Source organism: Engystomops pustulosus, chromosome 3 (assembly GCF_040894005.1).
Source record: "Engystomops pustulosus chromosome 3, aEngPut4.maternal, whole genome shotgun sequence".
In the NCBI taxonomy this organism is placed as follows: Eukaryota; Metazoa; Chordata; class Amphibia; order Anura; family Leptodactylidae; genus Engystomops; species Engystomops pustulosus.
Window position 1 is genome coordinate 71,384,123 of NC_092413.1, and position 25,590 is coordinate 71,409,712.

General features: G+C 41.9%; 1 protein-coding gene across 5 annotated transcripts in view; it reads right to left on the reverse strand.

The window, feature by feature from the left end:
- TULP4 (TUB like protein 4) overlaps positions 1 to 25,590 on the reverse strand; it is a 244,597-nt gene that overhangs the window by 37,696 nt on the left and 181,311 nt on the right. For 4 of the 5 annotated variants that reach the window (XM_072141034.1, XM_072141033.1, XM_072141032.1 and 1 more), the window contains one exon: positions 3,179 to 3,313. In XM_072141034.1, coding sequence (XP_071997135.1) covers positions 3,179 to 3,313 — 135 coding nt within the window. Of the gene's footprint in view, positions 1 to 1,196; positions 1,221 to 3,178; positions 3,314 to 25,590 lie in introns of those variants that run through there. The other variant, XM_072141036.1, reaches the window with a different exon arrangement.

Here is a 25,590-nt window from a genome sequence, read left to right on the forward strand (position 1 = left end):
TGTTACATTCCTGCTAATTTATTACAATGTACAATTTGCATATTGTAATAGATTATATGGAAAATCCCCATATACTGCAATACCGTAGTATGGCAGTATATGATAGGATGAATCAGACAACCTAGGGTTAAAGTACCCTTGTGGGTCTGAAAAGTTGAAAAAAATATATGAAAAAGGGGAAAAAATTAAAATAAAACCTAAAAGTTCAAATCACCCTCTTTTCCTAGAACTGATATAAAAGTAAACAAAATAAAAAGTAAAAATCATAAACGTATTAGCTATCACCTCATTCCAAAATGTTTGATCTATCAAAATATAATAACGGTTATTCACGGTGTTGAACCCCATAATGGATAACAGCGCTAAAATGTCTGAAACGCCACTTTTTTTTACTATTTTGCAAAAAAATTTAACAAAAAATTACCAAAAGGTTGTACTGTCCTTAACAGTGTCCTGCACAGTAACAATGGTAGCAAAGAAAACGTCCACTCATCCCGCAAAAATCCCGCAGTATATTAGATAATTCATTGTTGGGGGCAGTACATTAAGTAAATGGGGGGCCATATATTAAATAATTTCTTGAGGTGACCAGCATCTAAAATGCATGGGGCACCCCAGTATATTAGAGAGGGCTATAAATAGGTACATTAATTCATTAAAGGGGGCCATATAAATTAAGTCATCAATTGGGGGGGCAACATATATAATTAGGGGTACAGTATTATTTATTTAAGGGCTATAGTATAGTAATATATTGGGGGTCGCAATGTGTTCTTTGATATATGCAGAGTGGTTTTATTATGGGGTATATTTGGGGGGGGGCATTATTCTGTTATCTAGGTGACATTATACTGTGAGTAACTGTGGTATTTTTAGGTGCACAGTGTGGGGCATGTGCTGCCGGGAGCTGAAGACATCTGCTGCAAAATTCTTCAGCCAAAAGTTACGTCGATTCTGGCCCTGAAGGAGAAGACATGTCACCTGTGAGGTACTAGATGCCACTTCTGCAGTATTGTACTCACAGTGTTAGTGTTATCTAACACTAACCTTCTAGTGTTAGACAGCTCTCAGCTTGTACTGTACATGTACTGTTCTATTCATAGTGTCCATAGAGAGCCAGCAATGTGGTGTGGGGTTATTGTCATCCGTAATTGTTATGCATTCTCTTATTGATAACGTTGGTGCTGTGAACTCACTTTGTGTAACCCTCTGTGTGTGTTAACCCTCTGTGCTGTGACATAACTGTGTTAGTGTATCAACCCCCTGTGCTGTGACATCACTGTGTGTGTATTAACCCCATGTGTTGTGACATCACTGTGTGTGTGTATTAACCCCATGTGCTGTGACATCACTGTGTGTGTATTAACCCCCTGTGCTGTGACATCACTGTGTGTGTATTAACCCTGTGCCTAATAAATTCCTAAGAGGGGCTTACCTAATGATTTATTAAAGGAGAGCCCTGCCTAATAAATTTCTGTGGTCAGTTGTGGTGTGTGGGGTATATATGATATATGTGGGTGCATGTAGTGGTCAGTTGTGGTGTGTGGGCTATGTATGATATATGTGTGTGTGGTCAGTTGTGATGTGAGGGGTATATATAATATATGTGGGGGCACAGTGTGGTCAGTTGTGTGAGAGTTGTATATGATATATGTGGACAGCACATAGTGGTCAGTTGTGGTGTGTGGGGTATATATGATATATGTGGGGGCACAGTGTGGTCAGTTGTGGTGTGTGGGGTATATATGATAAATGTGGGGGCACAGTGTGGTCAGTTGTGGTGTGAGGGGTATATATGATATATGTGGGGGTACAGTATGGCCAGTTGTGGTGTGAGGGCTATGTATAATATATGTGGGGGCACAGTGTGGTCAGTTGTGGTGTGAGGGGTATATATGATATATGTGGGGGTACAGTGTGGTCAGCTGTAGGGATATATATGATAAATGTGGGGGCACAGTGTGGTCAGTTGTGGTATGAGGGGTATATATGATAAATGTGGGGGCACAGTGTGCTCAGTTGTGGTGTGAGGGTCAGGTGTGAGGTGTATATAGGATGATGTCAACCATGTTTGTTTTATAAACCTGCACAGATGAGTGATGGATGGAAGAAGTCTCCAGGAAGATCAAAAAGAAGGGAAGAGACAACATCAGGGACGTCTACTGGTCTGTGTGTAGGTTATTATATATTATTGCAGTATTATTCAGTCATTATGTAGTGGTGATAATCATGATGTAATGTTATTATTTGGGCCCGGTAAGAGGTGCTATTAATGATATTGTTCTCTGCACGGTGGTGTTTGTATAATAACAATATGGCTGTAAAGATCATCAGTAAATGGAGTTTATATGTGGTAAATTATTGGTAATACTGATCTGTGTATAGAGTCTTGTGCTCAGTATCAGTATGTTGGTATTATCTTTATGTTGTGGTGATGCTGCATTTTGGAGGGATCATTTATAAATAGTTGCGCTTTTTCTTTGGAATATTGGTCTTATGGTAGTTTTAATTGGTAACAGTATTGTGGTATCATTTTAAAAAAGTATGGCGGGAGTATTTTTTGGTTTCTACGATCTCTAGTGCTTTTAAACAGTATAACTATGAGGAACCTTTTTACTTATATCGTTGTGGGAGGGGGCCCCGTATTGGCTGCAGAGCTGGGGGGGCCCCATCCTAAAGGAGGTGCTCCATACCACTGGGACCCTTAAACTGGCCATGCCCCCATGTTATCAGTGAGCCAGCCTCTCATCTCTTGTGACTGGGGACTTCGGTGGGATATCACTGCTCAGTCGTATCTCTCAATCCCATGAAGATGGATAGAGTGGCAGCAAAGCTTTGCAACCACTGCTAAATTTAGACATGAGGTACAAGTGACCCCTTTTCTCATGTAGGATAGGGGCTCTCAGCATTTATGTTTTGATAGGGGATAGAGAGTTATTTCAATAAGCAAACCACTGGAGAAAGGACCAGTCATCACTCCTTTCGCATTTTTCTAATTCACAACAAACCTTCATCTGCTAATTTATCATGCCACCAGAATGCTATGTACAAAAACAAAAAAAGGAAAGCCATATAGAAAGTTCTCCATGAAAATTGCATCAAATACATTTCAGATGACATATGGGAGATTAAAGAATAAAAACATACAGCATGTGAACAATGTTAACAACTTCTTTACCTTTCAATCCTGAACGAATGATGGTTGGTGACAGGTCATCATAGTTGTTCATCAAGCTAATATCTCCAGATGTAAATCCAACAGTAAGTAGCGGCTTGATATTCTCCACTGGGATGGGATATGCAGCAGGACCATCTGCAATCAATCAATGCAAAGTAAGCAGGGCACTAATAACACAATCAATAAAATAATGCCAATACAACAGACAACATATCGCACAGCATAAAATACTGCTGAACTATCAATACACCAGGTACATAAACTAATAATCCTTTCCTTTAGGCTTCTTTTGCGAATGTGGAGAGAAGGCAATATTCTGCAATACTGGTCTGCAGAGTCAGATTAAAAAAGGGTATTTTGATCACCAACTGAAGCAGTTGCAGTCCCCCAAGTAAAACAACTTCCACATTGTGTCATTACGTCCAGAGCTCAACTTAGCTTTTACCAATTTCATTATTGAAGAGAAACTTTATCCAACAATAAATGCAGCCTCAGTTTTGCTAGTGTCTCCACAAAAATCCAGCATTAAAGAGGTTGCCCACTTTAAGCAAATAACTGATATTGTTTGTACAATTTTCCAAAATACTTTCTGTATCGATTCCTTGTGGTTTTCAAGATCTCCACTTGCCGTCTGATATAGAAAGCTTCTAAGTTTACTTTGAGTAAATAGAAATCTGTCCATGGTCATGTGATTAACACGAAGCTCATGTCTATCACAGAGAGTAATCAGAGCCGTGTGATAATAACAGTATGTCCACCTGTGTGTCCATCACATGAACATGGACAGATTTGTATGAGAAATCGATAGAGAAAGAATATAAGAAGACTGTAAAACATTTCCTTAAAAAATTATTTGCTGATAGTGGAAAAACCCTTTAAACACACAAAAGAGACAGGAAACAGTAAAGCATTGGAACAGGACAAATGGGGAGCATTATTCTGAGCCACTTAGCTGGACAACCTCATTAAAACGCTAAACAGTGAACATTGGGACAGTGAATTTGATTTCTCCGTCGGCCTAACCTAAGGTCTGCACAGGCCCCCAAGTGCAGGGAGGAGCAGTGCCCCGGCTCTTATGAAAGCCAGGACCCTGCTCTACATTCCGTATCAGAACGTCTGTAAACTCGTTAGATCCCGCCGTCAATTCTGTGACCGCAGGATCTATGTACCTTCAGAGGGAGTGGGCTTCCTTCCTCTCTTCCTGGCACCATGCAATGCGATTGCAGGGTGCCATCTTCAAAGCTGGTCTGTCAACCTATACAGATACATAGGCCGACACATCTAATGCACTGGAATACATGGTTATTGCAGTGCATTAGTATGAACTAGTGATCACTAAATAATTTTAAAAAAGTTTTAAAAAGTATCACGGCATCCCAAAATTCCCTATCTATAAAAATATAAAACCGGTTATTCCTGACGGTGAACCCTGTATCGCAAAAATTTGCTCAAATGTCCGAAACGCTACTTTTTTGCCATTTAACAACAGATAAAAAATGTAATAAAAACTGGTATAACACTCACACAGTCCTGGAAATTTTAGCAGTAAAAACATTGTCCCGCATAAAAACGACACATTAGCCAATTACGTACTCCTTAATATGAAAAAGTTACTGGAGTTAGAATATGATAAAAGTAATTTTTGGGGGTTACAAAAGTTATTATTTTTTGTAAAATCTTAACACCTAATAAACGCTATATAAATGTGTTATCCCTGTGATCGTACTGAACCAAAGAATATATTAGAGATGCCATTTAGAATGTTTAGTGAAAGACTTAAAAACAGAGCCCACAAGAAATGGCGCAATTGCTGTTTCTTGTCAATATTACCGCATTTTGAATTATATTTCCACTTCCAAGTACACGGCATGGAATATAAAATACCGTCACTAGGAAGTACAATTTATTAAGCAGAAAATAAGCCCTCACACAGCTCTGTACAAAAAGTTATTGAGTTTTGAAAGTGGGGAGCGATAAAGTAAAATGGAAAAACCCATCAAAGGACAAGGGGTTATAATGGCCCCCTATACCACATGATAGAAAGTTTACAAATTCTCTGGAATAAGGGTTTGTGGTATCTGAAGCCATGTTCACAGGTGGCATGTTGGTTGTGTTTGGAATTAAAATCTAAAGGCTCCACTCGTGATCACATATTTTGGCAACATTGCGCTTCCAGCATGTTAACTAAAAGCAAAGTAAATGCAATTTTACCCAACATGTAATTGCAGGTAGAGCCTTTGGATTGCGTTTCAAAATGCAACCAAAATGCCATATGTGAATATGGCCCCAGAGGCTCTACAAACAAGTCATGGCATCTGAAAACTATCCTGCTTAAAAAAGTTCAATGGTGCTCCTTCCCTTCCGCGCCCTGCCATGTGCCCTGTGAGTTACATCCACATATGGGATGTCCTCTTACGCAGAAAAAAAACAATATATTTGTAGATGCATTTCCTACTTTTATTCAGTTAATGTGGGTAAATTCTGCGGGTAAATGAACGTATTAATGATAAATATTAGTGAATTCCAAATCAAACCTTCATTTTGTTTGAAGTTCTGTAAAATACTTAAAGGGTTAACAAGCTTCCTACCTGCTATTTTGAATAGTATGCAAAAATGTAAATTCCCTTCACAAAAATGTTCCAAAAAGGGATCAAAAAAAGTTATGTGCACCAAAATGGTACCACTGAAAACAACAACTCAACACGTAAAAAATAAGCCCTAAAGCATCTCTGTCAACCAAAAAATATTAAAGTTATATCTCCGAAAAGATGGCAATGCAAACACAAATATGATTTTCTTTATATTCGTTTTTTCCAGTAAAATTGTAAAAATACACTCACCGGCCACTTTATTAGGTACACCATGCTAGTAACGGGTTGGACCCCCTTTTGCCTTCAGAACTGCCTCAATTCTTCGTGGCATAGATTCATAAAGGTGCTGGAAGCATTCCTCAGAGATTTTGGTCCATATTGACATGATGGCATCACACAGTTGCCGCAGATTTGTCGGCTGCACATCCATGATGCGAATCTCCCGTTCCACCACATCCCAAAGATGCTCTATTGGATTGAGATCTGGTGACTGTGGAGGCCATTTGAGTACAGTGAACTCATTGTCATGTTCAAGAAACCAGTCTGAGATGATTCCAGCTTTATGACATGGCGCATTATCCTGCTGAAAGTAGCCATCAGATGTTGGGTACATTGTGGTCATAAAGGGATGGACATGGTCAGCAACAATACTCAGGTAGGCTGTGGCGTTGCAACGATGCTCAATTGGTACCAAGGGGCCCAAAGAGTGCCAAGAAAATATTCCCCACACCATGACACCACCACCACCACCAGCCTGAACCGTTGATACAAGGCAGGATGGATCCATGCTTTCAGGTTGTTGATGCCAAATTCTGACCCTACCATCCGAATGTCGCAGCAGAAATCGAGACTCATCAGACCAGGCACCGTTTTTCCAATCTTCTACTGTCCAATTTCGATGAGCTTGTGCAAATTGTAGCCTCAGTTTCCTGTTCTTAGCTGAAAGGAGTGGCACCCGGAGTGGTCTTCTGCTGCTATAGCCCATCTGCCTCAAAGTTCGACGTACTGTGCGTTCAGAGATGCTCTTCTGCCTACCTTGGTTGTAACGGGTGGCGATTTGAGTCACTGTTGCCTTTCTATCAGCTCGAACCAGTCTGCCCATTCTCCTCTGACCTCTGGCATCAACAAGGCATTTCCGCCCACAGAACTGCCGCTCACTGGATGTTTTTTCTTTTTCGGACCATTCTCTGTAAACCCTAGAGATGGTTGTGCGTGAAAATCCCAGTAGATCAGCAGTTTCTGAAATACTCAGACCAGCCCTTCTGGCACCAACAACCATGCCACGTTCAAAGGCACTCAAATCACCTTTCTTCCCCATACTGATGCTCGGTTTGAACTGCAGGAGATTGTCTTGACCATGTCTACATGCCTAAATGCACTGAGTTGCCGCCATGTGATTGGCGGATTAGAAATTAAGTGTTAACAAGCAGTTGGACAGGTGTACCTAATAAAGTGGCCGGTGAGTGTATGTGGATGAGATGCACAAGTAAGGCAAAGGATAAAGCAGAATACAGTTTGTTCTCTTTATTTATAGAATGCTGAATAACACCATATTCATCACGAATAAAAAGCTGCTATGAAACAGGCTGTACATATTTGTTTGAAAAATAAGGTCACAGCTAAAATAGAAACTAGAGAAGAATTTTCTTCAAATCTCTGCACGGTATACATGATCTCGTACATGTAAACTTACTGAGCTGTGAATGTTCTTCCTTCACATAGGATAGTTTAAGGAGGATTAATATTCCCTAAAACGTGCCATTATCTAATATGTTATGCCTATATTAAGACTATGCATTTGATCCATAAAAACATGGACGGGGTAATGAAAAATGCAATTACTTAGAAAAGAAGCAGGGTTAGTTTTTTTTCTTTCTTAAACGAAACCTGTCACCTGGAGACCCATTTTTAGCACTCCCCAAGTCCCCACAGAGCATAGTACAGGCAGTCCCCAGGTTACGTACAAGATAGGTTCTGTAGGTTTGTCCTGACCTTCTGCTACGTACTCAACTCTGATCCTGTGCTGGCTGTCTTGACCTCCTGCCTGTCCCCGACCACGAGTTTGCCTTACGACTTTGTACTTTGCCTTGGCCTCCAACGCGGACAAAGGCGCACCGGGTGATACCACGCCGCAGCAAGTCCAACCTGCTTTGCAGCAGGCTCTGGTGAAAACTGGGTGCCACTTAGACTCCGGTCCCAGGTGTTGGCTTACATCATCGTCCACGGTGGTCCAGAGGATCCACTACCACTGATCCTAACATCATATAGTACCTTTCAATGCCATGGGCTCTGTGACTGGGCACAAGGCACCTGGGAGTGGCTGTAAAAGAGCAGAGCAGCCAAGTAATGAGCGTTTTCATATATCTGAAAAGAACACATGGAGGTGAGGTTTCCCAAGGGTGCGTTGGCAACTGCTCCTCTATAGCCACTTCCAGGTGACAAGTGCCTAGTCACAGAGCACATGGCATTGAAAGGTTCTATATAACATATCTTTTTTTCTGTAAAACCTATTTTATTTATTATTTATACAAAATATGTTTGGCAGTGTATGTACTATGCTGATCCTAAAATGAAGAAAAAAAACAAGCGCTCCCTGGTGCAATAAATTTTGGGATACCCCAGGTGCGTTCTTATAGATAAGGTATCACGCTCACCTTTAGTAGTTGTGCATGCAGGCACAACACTGTTGTAGAACACATCGGGTGCTGCCTACTCCATACCAGAAACGTATGTCACAGGTGACAAAAACATCAGATATCCGCAAGGCAGGACACACTTCTGCAGGTCCAGAAAAAAAAAGACTATTTTCAGGGCGCACACCGATCCAAGAATAGGTGAAAAAGTATGATTTTATTCAATCAAATAAAACCGGTAAAAACAAAGACAACGCGTTTCGCATCCTCTACAGCGGACACTTCATGAGGTCTATATTAAAATTACTGATACGATGGTATATATCTGCCCTTAGCGGAAGTGATGTCGCAACAGATATAAATTAACATAATACACTATATTATATAATACAATCTAAAAAACCCTTGAGGCATTATAACACATATATTCAGTAATACCGACAATTCTTAAAAAACAGTAATTATTTTGGTGTACATGATCGGAGCTAGTTTGTTTGCTGTAGTGCAACGCAAACAAATTTGTTCGTTTGGAACGCATCGGACCGGAGGTGGTCATACAGAAGCGGATCACACGATCGGGTGACCTGTCATCGACATCTACATTGTAACCGCCCGATGGGGAACGAAGGATGGATAGTGGATGGTAAGTATACAAACCCGAGAGGAGAAGAAAAAGAATTTATGTACCAAGGAAATTAAATAATGGTTTTAATTTCCCTGGTACATAAATTCTGTGCGCCCTGGAAATAGTCTTTTCTTTTCTGGACCTGCGAGGACGGAAGTGTGCTCCTGCTTTGCGGATATCTTATGTACTATGCTCTGTGGGGACTGGGGGAGTGCTAAAAATTGGTCTCCTGGTGAAAGGTTCCCCTTAATCTACATACAGTTGAAACCAATGTGCATACACTATATCAAAAGACACAAATGCATGTTCTTCTGATCTGACATGAAATTGGAATAAATCTTTCCTGTTTTAGGTTAATTAGGATTACCAAAATTATTTCTATTTGTCAAATCTTAAATTTGCATGAAAATTTGGAAAATTGCTGATTGATTTGTAAGTCTCCTAACATCCTTATAAAAGAAACAAAAAAATTATGTCAACATGAAGCAGACATATGGTTAATGTTAGTTAGTAACCTATTTGGGAGGTTAGACTAACTGTATGATGAGCATAACATTTACAAATCCGAAAAACAGCCAGAAAATTGTTCACTAAATAATACATTTTTTCATAAATAAATGCAAAACATTTCAACCAAAATATACCGCTAAGTTGAGGTACAAAATGTCACAGACAATCTGAAAACCACCATGGTAAATTAAAGTGTTCTAAAATTATAATCGCATATAGTGACACATGGCAGATTTGAAAAATCAGACCGGGTCCTTAAAGGACAACTGTCATCAGGTCTCTGTCACTAGTCCTGTAACCACTACCTGTTGGAGCAGCTCACAAGGATCCATCCCAGCTTCTTTCTAGTCAATTCATACATTAATCAATCATTCTAAACTCATCTTTTCTTTATTATGTAAATTAGGCTGGTCACATGGTCAGAGGGAGTGATGTCACCCCTGTTTCCCTCCCCTCTCCTCCTCCTGCTCGTGTCTGTGTGTAATGTATAGTAAAGCATTGCTAGTGTCTTTGCTATACCTGCTGACATGCTCTATCTCCTAATACACATGTGTGATACACAGACATCAGCTACAGGAGTACCTGACATGTTCAGCTATAACATGGCTGCCTGGAGCTGTTGTATCTCTCCTATACACACACACAGGCTGCAGGAGACGTGGCCAGCAGCAAGAACATGGAGGAGTCATTACACCATTATTCCTCACATCATTATACACGCTGTCAGTCAAGCACTGGGGGATGTGGATGTGCCTCCCACTCATGAATAAGCTAGACAGCTTGAATATGATAATGACTCATTGGACATCTCTCAGGACATACAGCTTTAGGACCACATTGCTTAAGTTTACAGGCATGTAGAGGGACAATGAAGGGATAGAGGCAGTGCTTTCTAATGGCAGTTTATGAAAATATATTTAGTTTAGGGGGTTAATTTGCCTGATGGGTTCTCTTTAAGGTGAAAATGAGCTGGCTCCTTAAGGGGTTAAACAATTTAGGAAAGCCCATATGATGATACCGTGCTTTTGGAAGCTTATGATTGGCAAGATCTAAGTCAATTAGAGACACACCAATTGATGTTTTTTAAGGAACACCTACAACACATGGGTGTAGATGTATTAACCCCTTAACAACCAGACCCCTTTTGTTTCTGTGTGTCTGTTTTTTGCTTGCCACCCTCAAAAATCCATTACTTTATTTTTCAATTTACTGAGCAGTATGAAGGCATGTTTTCAGCGTAACAAATTGTAATTCCTAGTGCCACTTTTTAATATTGCAAGGCATAGACCAAAAATTATCTAAAATCTCTAGTAAATGTGGGGCCGGGCATTTCTGGTGCATTCAAGTTACTCAAGTTTTCAGACCTACACAAACTGATCCATCACCCCCTTTGGTTCTTTGCGTAACATTATGGGAAAGTCTAAAGAAATCAACCAAAAATATCAGGAAAAGAATTGAGGATTTGAACAAGTATGGTTTATACATGTATACACACACATTTATGTACTGATATACAGGCAGTCCCCGAATAACATACCAGATAGGGTGCATAGTTCTGTTCTTAAGTTGAATTTGTATGTAAATTGAAACTGTATATTTTATAATTGTAGTTCTAGGCAAATTTATTTTTTGCCCCAGTGACAATTGGAGTTTCAGAATTTTTTGCTGTAATGGGACCAAGTATTATCAATAAAACTTCATTACAGACACCATACAGCTGATCATTGCAGCCTGGGACTATAGAAAAGCATCTTTAACTAGGGGTCGTCTGTAACTCGTGTGTCCTTAAGTAGGGGACAGCCTGTATACATTCATACAGTAATAGATAAATACAAGCCCTGTTGTTTTCAACTTCCAAAATGTCCTGACACATGACACAGTCCTGGAGGGATAAATTCTACAGCATTTCAGGGCTGATCCTATTAGAGAATCGCTTGGCTCTCTCCACACACAGTGGGTGTCACCAGTATAATACAGATGACACCCGCCTGTCACTACCGCAATAGGTTGCCATAGCGGCTTACAGTCTAATTGAGAATTGTAGGCTTGCTATGTATAATGATCTCCAATAGCCTGCAAATGGCGGGCTATTAGAGATCATCAGTAAATACAGTACAATACAGTAGTTTTGACATAACCCGGCTCCTTTGCAGTCACACATAGCCAAGGCTACCTGCACACAAACATGCTGATTGTAGGCCGTGAAGAAGATGGTTTTTTCTGTCTTTCTAAGCCGATTTGCACTAGTCTGGCATTGTTTTTTCACAGATCCTTAAAAACTATAGTCTATGAGTGATCTGTAAATATTGGTTCTCACTAGGACATTTAATGAATATGTTGCACAGTCCATTACAATAAAGTCTATTGGAATCTATCGGACCTCAATTCCTTAGCGTCGTGTCCGCTGTCCGACCGCGATCGTTACGCCCCTGCCTATATTCCATGTGTGCAATCTTAAAAGGCTGATGTCACTAACAATAATGGACCTCCATTAATAGAGCTTATCATTTTAAACACGTTTGTAATATACACCAATTTCCAAATTTTACCTAGTTCTCTTGCTAGTGTCAACAGTTGCGTGTTCATTTCAATTTATAGTTTCATCGGCTATGTCCTGCTTAGCAGCCATGTAAGCAGGTCGAACTCGAGCTCATTTAGCTGTAACTACGAATCCCAGGCACTTCCTGTGGATATATATCAATAGCTTAATAAACAGCGTATGAATACAAACTTCTATTTATGCTTTTCTGAAACTCCCTTGGGAGCTGCTTGTGAGCTTCTGCTAAGAAAGCTATAACATGTTGACTTCTGTAAAATTAAACTGACAAGCTACTGAGGAAACTGTCATGCCAATATATTGAGAATAAGGAAAAATGGGTAATAAGTGCAAATAACAAATATCTTCAAAATGCTTAGCTCTAATGACAAAGGTCCATTATTGTTGGTGACATACACCCTTTAAGTCTTTTTGGATTGTGAAAACATTCTTCTCATCAAGTATATCTGTCTGACATATGATCAGCTATAATAATATAATTACTTGAATCAATTATTATGTATGTTTTCATGATAATCTTCTGCTGATGAAGAATATGATTAAAAAGAGAGGACTTCTTACAAGAAACAAACACCATATTTATTACAGCTCTCTAAATACTGCAGCTTCCATTTGTACCCCTTAACAAGAATGATTCAAAGGATATTTAGTACATGTTATTTTCCACCCACTCCTGAAAGTGACTCAGAGACTTGTCAACAAGTTATTGATGTCTATTGCTGTCAGGCTAGAATGGTAGATATGTAGTCATAGAATCCGTTGCAGTCTACAGAGTATAAAAGGTGATTATTACAAAAAAGTTGAGGAAAATTCATCAATTATTTTAGAAACAATGTGAGACTACCTGCAGTATGTTTTCTGTATGTTTCTACAGTGAAATACGTCTATAACCCACATCGTAAGGGCACATCAGGGATCTGTCCCCCGTGTGTCTCCTTACAACGTAAGGCAAAAATCAGTTGTGAATCCATCCTTAGTAACAAAGTGAGATTAAAGGAGTATTCTTATTTTACACATTTATAGCATATCAACAGGTCTGCTAACCCCCAGCTGAATTGAGAAGTGGACACACGCTTTGCTGACTGCCATAGAAGAAAGTAGACAATGTCACACATGTGCGCACACCCACCGATTGGGACCCCTATTCTGGAGATATATGCAGCTCCCAGAGGTAGGATAAGTACAATTTTATGGAAAATACTGTTAATATTCTGTATATGTTGGAGATGGGAAACTCTCAAACCATGTTGCCAATTTAATAACATTTAGGATTATTTACTAGCCTTCTCCATACTCTTTGTATTCTTCAAGACAGTTATTCCCAACACACACAAAATGCTATTTGTAAAAGATAAGGCCTCATGCATACATACGACCATACAGTCTTTTCTGTTCTGTTTATACGGCTATATTCTGGAAGTATATACAGGACGGTTTGCAACAGTATGGCAACGTACTGCACCTTATGCATATAAAATACAAAGGGCTGGCAAATGATGGATAGCTGACTATTGGCTGGCTGACAGAATGCACCTCCCACTGGTTCTGGATACTGCACGTATATAGGGCAGCATACGGTGTACAGCCGTATGCGGCACATATTTAGCCCTTATCCTACACGTTCCCATTCTATGAGCTTTATGGGATGGAAATACAGTAGAAAATAGGACATGTTCTATATTTTTACACGGCTCACTTATGGTACGGTAGACAATACGGTCATGTACATGTATGGCCGTACTGCCCATTGGAATGCATGGAGCCGTACTGCAGCTGTATATATTGCCATATATAAAGCCGATTTTATGCGGTCGTCAGGGCCGGCGCTATGGGTAGGCCCCCTGAAAGGGGAGAATGTCTTCTTTCAAATGACTCTTGAATTTTGTTTCTAGGTGCATCTAGAGATATTCAGGCTTAAAGTGAGAATATCAGGTGCCATTTTTATATATAAAAAATCACTCCCGAAGGCAGTTTAACAGTTAATAGCTCAGTTTTCCTGACACAATAGATTCATATAAAAGAGGAGACTCTTCTTTCATAGGAAAAAAGAAGTGAGGTTCTATGTGTCACAGAGCCAAAGATACAGCCCTCTGAAGTGTACCCCCCTCCAGATTCTCAGCCATCAGGCTACAGGGAGAATTTGCTGCACACAGGAGCTGCTGCACCTCACAGATAATGGAAATATTCACATTATATGTTACTACATTCTGATGAGGGATAATATCAACTAATATTCATATTTTTAACCCTTCTCTAAGAACACACTTTCTCTCTTATTGCCTTTTATTTCGTGAGTTGTTTTTTTTTTGCGAAAATTGACTGATACCATGACCATTCGATCCTCTTCGCCTCATGTCCCTATGATATATTAACACCGCAACCATAAAGTTATATTTAACATCAAAAACACACACACATGTTACGGAATAAAGTTTTTATTTCACACCATCCTCCATTATTTACACCTATCATATGACGTTCGCACTCAAATTCTTATGAAGCGCAAAGGGTTTCTGTTATCTAAAAGTGACTTTTATTATCTCATTAGCTTAGTTTATGGATATATAGTTATTTATTTGGGTTACCATTGTGTTAGGAACATACAATGATAGATCTGTGTGATGCGCAGTGCAATTTTCTGCAAAAATAGTTTGGTGCCCCCTGTGGATTTAACGTCCTCTTTGCTTCATATTTTGGCGAATATAAACATGTGGGGTATGTATGATCTCCCCACATCTTACTGGTTTAGGAAAGTATATTTTCTTTATATAAGTATCTGGATTTGTACATATTTTAGAGGAAATTTTGAATGTTAATTGCCAAATGCATCGCTTGGGTGTCTGCTTTCAAAACTATATATGTTTTATGGAGCCTTTACATTTATTCTGTTTTATTGATATACTTTGCAGGTTGTGACGGTCTTAACTAGAGATGAGCGAACATACTCGTCCGAGCTTGATGCTCGTTCGAGCATTAGCGTACTCGAAACTGCTTGTTGCTCGGACGAATACTTCGCCCGCTCGAGAAAATGGCATCTCCCGCCGTTTTGCTTTTTGGCGGCCAGAAACAGAGCCAATCACAAGCCAGGAGACTCTGCACTCCACCCAGCATGACGTGGTACCCTTACATGTCGATAGCAGTGGTTGGCTGGCCAGATCAGGTGACCCTGGAATAGACTAGCCCCTGCCCGCGCTGCTCGGATCATTCTCTGTCTGGATGCCGCTAGGGAGAGAGCTGTTGCTGGTCAGGGAAAGCGTTAGGGTGTTCTATTAGAATAGTGTTAGGCAGGAGTGATTCTACAAGAACCCAACAGCCCTTCTTAGGGCTACAATAACGTTATACATTTTTTTTTTTATTTGCTTGTGGCTGGGCTTGCTGGCACTAGTAGTGCAGCTAGTACCATATTGTGAGGAATTTGCAGGGGGACTTGCTACCATTGTGTTTAGCTCTTAGTGACACACATATCCACCTCAAACACCAAAGTGGGACAATTTATTAGGGGTGTGATTAGAATTAGGCAGAGTCTGCTGATTTATTTTTTTTTTTTACCTTTATTTCATTTTATAGCTCAAACTCATCTTGCAAAGCAGTGTGCTTTCAGTGTCGGCTACAAAATAGCCATAGGAGAACCCCAACGGCTTACTTAGGCCTACAATAGCGTTATATTTTCCTTTTTTTGGTTTGCTTGTGGCTGGGCTTGCTGGCATTAGTAGTGCAGCTAGTACCATATTGTGAGGAATTTGCTGGGAGACCTGCGACCGTTGTGTTTAGCTCTTAGTGACACGCATATCCACCTCAAACACCAAAGTGGGACAATTTATTAGGGGTTTGATTAGAATTAGGCAGAGTCTGCTGATTTTTTTTTTTTTTTACCTTTATTTCATTTTATAGCTCAAACTCATCTTGCAAAGCACAAAATCCAGTTGTGTGCTGTCAGTGTAGGTTAGAAACTAGCCATAGCAATAGGATAGCATCGTTTTGTTAAAAAAAAATAAATAAATAAAAAAAAATAAACAAAAAAAAAAATTAAAAGTTTACACTTTAATTTGGAAAATGTTTAACCCGAGGGCTAGGGGTAGAGGACGAGGGCGTCCCACTACTGCAGGGGTCAGAGGCCGTGGTCCTGGGCGGGGTGAGACACCACCTGCTGATTAGGGAGCAGGGGAACGCCGCAGAGCTACACTCCCTAGGTTCATCATGTCTCAAGTTACTGGGACTCGTGGTAGAGCACTGTTGAGGCCAGAACAGTGCGAAGAGGTGATGTCGTGGATTGCGGACAATGCTTCTAGCCATTTGTCCACCAGTCAGTCTTCCACGCAGTCCACCCATGTCACCCAAATCAGCACTCCTCCAGCTCCTCCACCTCAGCCTTCTTCCCCCCAGTCTGCCCCCTCCCAGCAAAATTTGGCATCTGAACCGGCATACTCTGAGGAACTGTTTTCTGGACCCTTCCCACAGTCACAAACCACTTGTCCGATTGCTGCTGAGCAATTTTCCGATGCCCAGGTTTTCCACCAGTCGCAGTCTGTGGGTGATGATGACATTATTGACGTAGTGGAAGAAGTGTGTAAAGAGGTGTCGGACGATGAGGAGACACGGTTGTCAGACAGTGGTGAAGTTGTTGTCAGGGCAGGAAGTCCGAGGGGGGAGCAGACTGAGGGATCGGAGGATGATGAGGTGACAGACCCAAGCTGGGTTGATAGGCGGGGTGAACACAGTGCTTCTGAGACGGAGGCGAGTCCTATAGCAGAACAGGTTGGAAGAGGCAGTGGTGGGGCCAGACGGAGAGGCAGGGCCAGAGCTGGTGCATCAGCGCCAAATGTTACCCGTAGTCAAGCTCCCGTGGCGAGGGCTAGATTTTCAGAAGTCTGGAGGTTCTTTAAAGAAACACCGGATGACCGACGGACTGTGGTGTGCAACCTTTGCCAAACCAGGATCAGCAGGGGTTCCACCACTACTAGCTTAACTACCACCAGTATGCGCAGGCATATGAATGCTAAACACCCCACTCAATGGCACCAAGCCCGTTCACCTCCGGCCGGGCACACCACTGCTCTTTCCACTGTGTCATCTGCTAGTCAGCCCCCTGCCCAGGACCACGGCCCAAACACCTCCCGTGCGAAAACCCCATCTTCGCCTCCACGATCCTCCACAGCATCCACCAGCGTTCAGACGCTCCATACCCCAGACGCTGGAGCGCAAAAGGAAGTATAGCGCAACCCGCCCACACGCCCGAGCCCTCAACGTCCACATCTCCAAGTTGCTTAGCCTGGAGATGCTGCCCTACAGGCTGGTAGAGACCGAGGCCTTTCGAAACCTCATGGCGGCGGCCGCCCCTTGGTATTCGGTCCCCAGCCGCCACTACTTTTCCCGATGTGCCGTCCCAGCCCTGCACAAGCACGTGTCAGAGAACATAATCCGTGCCCTGACCAACACCGTTTCTGACAAGGTCCACCTGACCACGGACACGTGGACGAGTGCTGCCGGGCAGGGCCACTATATATCGCTGACGGCACATTGGGTTAACTTGGTGGAAGCTGGGACCGAGTCTGACCCTGGGGCTGCTCATATACTGCCGACGCCGAGGATTGCGGGGCCTACCTCGGTCCAGGTCTCAAAGGCCTACTATGCCTCCTCCTCCTCCCACCCCTCCTCCTCCGAATTACCATCCGTGGGCATGGCGCCATCAGTCGGTAGCTCTAGGCACAGCAGCAGTGCCATCGCTAAACGACAGCAGGCGGTGCTCAAACTGCTGAGCCTAGGCGATAAAAGGCACACCGCCCAAGAGCTATTACAGGGCATCACGGCGCAGACTGATCTGTGGCTGGCACCGCTGAACCTGAAGCCAGGCATGGTTGTGTGTGACAACGGCCGTAACCTGGTGGCGGCTCTGCAACTCGACAGACTGACACATGTGCCATGCCTGGCCCATGTGTTAAATGTCGTAGTTCAGCGTTTCCTCAAGACATACCCCAATCTGTCTGATTTGCTCACGAAGGTGCGCCGCATCTGTGCGCATTTCAGGAAGTCCAGCACAGATGCTGCCACTCTCAGGGCAGCGCAGCGCCGCCTCCAACTGCCCGCTCACCGACTGTTGTGCGACGTGCCCACAAGGTGGAATTCAACATTAACCATGTTATCCAGAGTTTACCAGCAGCGCAGAGCGATTGTAGACTGCCAGATGTCAACTTCCACCAGAACTGGTAGTCAGGTCAGTCAGCTTCCTCAAGTCTACAATGAGGAGTGGAAGTGGATGTCTGATATCTGTCAGGTGCTGAGTAACTTTGAGGAGTCAACACAGATGGTCAGTGGCGATGCCGCCATCATCAGCCTCACCATCCCGCTGCTTGGCCTGTTGAAAAACTCTCTGGTCAGCATGAAGTCGGAAGCTTTGCGCTCGTCACAAGAGACAGGGGAAGAAGATTCCCTTGTTGATAGCCAAAGCACCCTTAGGTCTGTTTCTCAGCGCATATCGGAGGAGGTGGAGGAGGATGAGGAGGAGAATGTTGGCGAGACAGAAGAGGGGACCATTGTTCAGTCCTTCACTGTTCAGCGTGTATGGGCAGAAGAAGAGGAGTTGGAGGAGGAGGAAATGGGCAGTCAGGCCAGTGAGGGGAGTGAATTTTTGCGCGTTGGGACTCTGGCGCATATGGCAGATTTCATGCTAGGCTGCCTATCCCGTGACCCTCGCGTTCAAAGAATTTATTCCAGCACCGATTACTGGGTATTCACTCTCCTGGACCCACGGTACAAGCAAAATCTTTCCACTCTCATCCCTGGAGAGGAAAGGAGTGTGAGAATGCATGAATACCAGCAGGCCCTGGTGCACAAGCTGAAACAGTATTTCCCTTCTGACAGCGCTAGCGGCAGAGGGCGTACTTCTGCGGGACAAGTAGCGAGGGAGAGTAGGCGAGCAGGCAGCTTGTCCAGCACTGGCAGGGGTACGCTTTACAAGGCCTTTGCCAGTTTTATGTCACCCCAGCAAGACACTGTCACCTGTCCCCAGTCTCGGCAGAGTAGGGCTGATCTTTTTCAGAAAGATGGTGAGGGAGACCATACCATCGTCCTAAATGATCACACAGCTCCCTACAACTACTGGGTTTCAAAGCTGGACATGTGGCACGAACTGGCGCTGTACGCCTTGGAGGTTCTTGCCTGCCCTGCCGCTAGCGTGTTGTCCGAGCGGGTTTTCAGTGCTGCTGGTGGCATCATCACCGATAAGCGTACACGCCTGTCGACTGACAGCGCTGACAGGCTGACGCTTATCAAGATGAATAAAGCCTGGATTTCTCCGGATTTTCATTCTCCAACAGGTGAAAGAAGCTCAACCTGAATAATGTATGCACTCCTCCTCCTCATTGTCCTCCTTCTCCTCCTCTTTGTACACTAAAGCATAGGAAACTGGCTATTTTTTGCCAGGGCCAACTGGCTCTAGCTATAGTACTCTATGTATTTAATTTTTCTGGAGGGCCACCTACCCAGTCCTCTGTTTTAAGCAATTTTTGGGAGTGCCACATACAGGCACTAAATCTATTTAATTTTTCTGGAGGACCACCTACCTGCTCCTCTGGTTTGAAAACTTTTTTGGACTGCCATATACAGGCACTCAATTTATTTAATTTTTCTGGAGGACCACCTACCTGCTCCTCTGGTTTGAAAACTTTTTTGGACTGCCACATACAGGCACTATCCAAATGAAATTGTCTCCATAGCAGCCTCCACACGTTGTCTCCATTGCTACCTCCACACGTCATCGCCATAGCTGCCTCCAAAAGTCGTCCATATAGCTGCCTCCATACATGGTCTCCTTATCAAACGAACTGTGTCAGGCAGAATTTTGGGTTGTTTTCATGGCTTCCACATCAAAATTGTTAACTTTGTCGCCACCCTGCTGTGTAATCCACAAAATATACTGGCAAACTTTTATCATTTACCAATATTATTTCAGCGCTTCTTGCGCATCTGTTTACATTCCCCTCACCCGCCATATCCTAAACTTATAAGAACGCTACTACACTTGATCTTATACAAAAGGTTCTTAGAACTGCTGTTTGGGGAGTAGCCTAGAGACAGGGGCTTGGATTGGCGAAAGCTCGCCTGGCTGCGGAGCGCCAGTTCCATCTCAAGATCCAACTAACATAGTTTTAACTGCAGCACCTTTAATCTACTACTAGTTCACTGCCTCCATACATCGTCCCCTTATCAAACGAGCTGTGTCAGGCAGAATTTTCAGGTGTTTCACCAGATACATAGTGGAACGCGGCCCATCTGTCGCCGCCATGCTGGAGACCTGAAGTTGCAATCATAGCAGCGCAATATGGATGCCCCATACTGTCGCTCTTAATCATGGAACCATTTCCGTAAAAACAATTAAAAATAGAACCACTATGCTATTCCATTATTCCTAGTTGAAATATTCAAACGACCCGGCCTGCTTTGAAAATTATAATTTTTTCAAAGTAAACGCTTCTGGCCCCCAGGCCCATTTTGGGTGGGGAGGAGCCGAGAGACAGGGGCTTGGACAGGCGAAAGCTCGCCTGGCAGTGGACCGCCAGCTCCATCCCAAGATTAGGCAGCCTCAGAGGCATCCATGCATGCTGCCCCTGCTGTTTCCTGTCCATTTTGCCTCCACGATCCTCCACAGCATCCACCAATGTCTCATTTCAACTCTCTATACCCCAGACGCTGGAGCACAAGAGGATATGCGGCACATCATCCCCTTATCAAACGAGCTGTGTCAGGCAGAATTTTCAGGTGTTTCACCAGATACATAGTGGAACTCGGCCCATCTGTCGCCGCCATGCTGGAGACCTGAAGTTGCAATCATAGCAGCGCAATATGAATGCCCCATACTGTCGCTCTTAATCATGGAAGTCGTCTCCATGGCTGCCTCCACATGTCGTCCCCTTATCAAAAGAGCTGTGTCAGGCTCATTTTTCGGGTGTTTCACCAGATACGTTATGGAACTTGGTCACTATGTCGCCACCATGCTGTGTTATCGACTAAATATACCGTCAACCTTTTGTTCACATAGGAAATCATTTCACCTCCTTTGGTGAAACCTGAGTCCATTTAGGGTATGTCGTCATGACACTCTCTAGCCTGCCACTGCTGCCGCTGCATGCCGTCCCTTATAGTGTCAGGGTCAATAATTGGATGTTTTAGATGCTATCTAGCCTCATTCGGTCACTCTGTCATGGCCATGCTGTTGCCCATAATTTTGGCATAATGGTGCGATTAAGCAGCCTCAGAGGCATCCATGCATGCTGCCCCTGCTGTTTCCTGTCCATTTCCGTGGTGTTTCCATCCTTTTCTGAGGTTCCCAGGTGTTTGGCCAAGCTTCCCTGTGCAGAGCCTTGGTCCCCTTGAAAAATGCTTGCGTCTCCCATTGACTTCAATGGGGCTCGTTATTCGAGACGAGCACTCGAGCATCGGGAAAAGTTCGTCTCGAATAACGAGTACCCGAGCCTTTTAGTGCTCGCTCATCTCTAGTCTTAACATTTGTAGCTAAAAATCAGATATCTAGTTATCACACTTTTAGTGATATTATGTGGATTTATTTCTGTGAACATATCAATGTGGGACATTAGGGAACTCTATACATCTATTACATTTAGGAGATGTGAAGGTAAATATTTTCTGTTTGGAGCACATTTTTTGCCAAAGTAAAATTTTAAGTATTTTTTATAAAATGTTTCAGTTTGAATCAAAATTGCATGAAGCCGCCTATGTCTATAAACTCTTTAATGCAATTTTGAAAATGGGGCAAGTGTCTGCTTTCAGAAAACATATGGTTTGTTGGGTTTATTTTACTTCTTTTTGCTGTAATTTTGATTTTATTTATAAACGGCAAAATTGTAAAAATTGCTCTGGTCAATAACGCAACAAAATATCCAGAAATGCCGGGCGGTGAAAGGGTTAATACCCCTTGGTTGAATTCCCGGATGAAGATGCTTATCTTCTATCTCCTGTCTATATATCTATCTGTCTAGTTATCTATCTCCTATAATCTGACCGTTCATATATATCTGACTCGCTTTTTCTCTTTCTATTTTTGAATCAATCTTCTATTTCTCTTCTACTGTATTTATCTTTCATATCCATCTACTTTATAGTTCTGCATCTAGAAATCTCTATCATCTTTCATATTTATCTTCTATGATAATAATTATAATTAATAATTCTTTATTTAGAACTTGCCAGATCAGTCCCTGTCTTCATGGGGCTTACAATCTATTCAACTTACCACTAATTTTTTGGAGTGTGGGAAGAAACCGGAGGACCCGGAGGAAACCCATGCAAACAAAGAGAACATACAAACTCTTTGAAGATGTTGACCAGCACGGCAAAGCTGTAGTGCTAAGCACTGAGCCACCGTGCTGCCCATCAATCTCCCTATCATCTATATCCTATAAAATTGTTTTACAATACTGTACCATACTCTTGCTGCCTGTGACTGGTCAGAAAATAGTTTTATTTTGGGTCCCCACTTTTAGTTTTGCCCAGGGCCCCACTTTGTCTAGAACCGGCCCTGGTGGTCGTGTGCATTAGGCTTAAGGCAGAGTAAGCAGAAGAACCAAAAAAACAAAATTTGGCAGCTTTCACATAGATGAAAGGTAGTGAACGGGAGTGCATACAGCAACTCCGTGTGAAGAAAGAAAGCTGCAGCACAACACAAGTAAAGCACAAGGAGGATGACTTTAATTCATCCCACGTGACATTTAAACCCATTTCATATTTGTATTCACTCGGTAATCTTGCATGCATGTCATCAATTTTCTCATGTGATGGGATTTAGTAAAGTATGAGTACAGTAAAACGTTACCAAAATATGGAAACAAACAAAACACTAATCTTGTGCAAATATCAATTTGACCAATGAAAAATCAACTTGTTTGTAAAAAATGTGCTTAACTTTCATTTCAATTCTTGTCAATTAAAAAATTCAATAACTTTAAGCATCCCATTTAGTCATCTTTCTAGAAGAAATGATTGGGTCAATGACATGAAAATATTGTCTGGCTGAATCCATCTATACAATAAATCTAATTTACCTGGAGGTATCATGATTTTATGACGCTTTCAATCTGAGTCGGTGACAGAATGTGCATATTTAATAACAACCTTTTAGCGCAACTATTTATCTTGTCATTTTTGTACCCTCAACACTTAATATCGTACAGAAGAAAATATATAATTCTCAACAACACTCTGTGCATGCATTGTTTATAGCTATGCTTCATGACATGACCATGTACAAAACGTTCAATATTACCTAGATAACAGGTATTGAAATGTAGTTTTGGATTAAAATTTAAAGAGAAAAAAAAAATTTGTGACAAATATTTCTTAAAAATCCATCCAATTATACTAGAGTTGACCCTGAACTTTTACCACACAGGGGTGAAGTGGGGGGAATAAAAAATTTTATTCAAAACTTAATTTAGTGTAACCCAAGAACAACAATGGGGACTAGTAGTTTTCTGTTCTCTACGAGTTGCTGGTTTAATGCGAGTACCCTTGCCTCTCACACTTCAGAAAGCTTAAAGAAAATCTACAATCAAAATCCATCATGATAAACCAGGCACCCAGAACCCATTAGTGATGTCTCTACTGATTGTTACAATGAGCACCGCAGGCCTCCCCTCCCCTTCCTGCTATTAAACAGGCAGGAGGGCGAAAGGAGGGGGTTGAGTGAGACTCTTTCTGGCAACGAGTGAAAAGACATCACTGAGGGGCTCTAGTAATGCCTGAAGGCCCTCCGCTTAGCATAATTTTAAAAGTTTATTTTAGAACGAAGTAGGTCTTGGATAACAAATATAAGATTACCACAGTCATGGTGAATGGATTTATGAGTGTCCCTGGTTTATCATGATGTATTTCTGTAAAGCACATATATAAATAAAAAATCCTAAATAAGTTGGGTATCCCAATGTAAAAAATGCCATATCTAGCAACATATAACAATTATTGTCCAATATGGCAAATGCTGTACCAGAACAAATTTTTTTAATATAAAGCGATCAGAAGATGGTTTGCACCAAAAAAAAATTACATCGCTCACAGTTCAATTTAACACATACTGTAACAATCTCAATTTGATATCTCTTTTATTGTACTGGCTCAAAGGGATTAAGGGCAGGTCTAATTTGGAATTGAAAAAACAGAGCTCCATAGAAAATTGGGCAACTGCGTTTTTTTTTCCTCAATTCGACCATATTTGGAATTTTTGACCAGCTTTCCGGTATATTGCATGAAATTGGTACCACTATGAATCATAACTTGTCCTACAATTAACAACCTGATAAATGTACACATTTATCCATTGTCATCCAGAGCACAATAAGAGACTTCGATATATTAGATGCACAGTGTGGAGATGTGTGCAAGAAGGCACGGATATCTGGGGTGGTTGAGCAGCGATAGGTCATTGCCGAGAGAAATTTGCCATGATGCTCTTGTCCTGATGGAAAACGATGGAAAACGGTGCGCATTGCAGTTTACCCTTGTGCAATTTGGGTCCCTAAATTCGTAATGGCGGCCCTGTCTACACTCTTCACTTCTGACCATCTGTTGCTTGTTCCTCTTGTTCTTCCGTCTGGCAGCTCCAAGTCATGACCCAGTGTGAACATGTGAAAAATCCCTTTCCAATACACTCCTGGTGCTACCTCTGTAGAGACAGGTAGCAGAGAGGTTAAAGGCCTCCCACCTGTATCCTCCCGCCAGAGTCTACTAAATAACTACACTGGTGGAAGATTCAACACAATTTATTTTGTATGTTCAAGTCACATACAAAATATAAAAACAATAACAATACAAGGGAGGGAATATATATATATATATATATATATATATTATATATATATATATATATATATGCCTTCATGGGGGACTAGATGGAAACCGAATTACCGGTTAGTACTAATTCACCATTTCCATGACGTCCTCCCATGAGGGCCCACTTGGAGATCTACAAAATAAGTAACACACAGGGGTTGGAACGGCACCATGCGGAGAAACGTAGGGTGCAGGTCTTCGTAGGGGTCCGACAACCCCTCTAGCAGTAGAACCAAATATAGAGATGAAGCAGCACTCCGAAAAAGTTAGGTGAAAAAAGTGATGTTTATTCCACCAGTGATGCGACGTTTCGTCTTTTCCATAAAGACATTTTCAAGCATAGTGTGTCAGCGATCAGCTGACTTAAATAGGCGGTGATGCAATCACCAACATGTGTGAAAATGGATACAAACAGTTTACATTCAAAGGACTACATATGATACAAAAATAGTCATACATAGCGGTGCACAATACATATTATATATTCACTTAGACATAAAATCATTAAAGAAAAAAGATTCCTATATAACCATAAGGTCGGAACATGTGTTGCTATGGTTACCAGCGTGATACTATTTGTGTGAGGAGATAAGAGGCGGAACCATCCGTCTAAAGTGCATGTTAATAAAGTGTTCAAGTGCTACATAAATGGTACATAC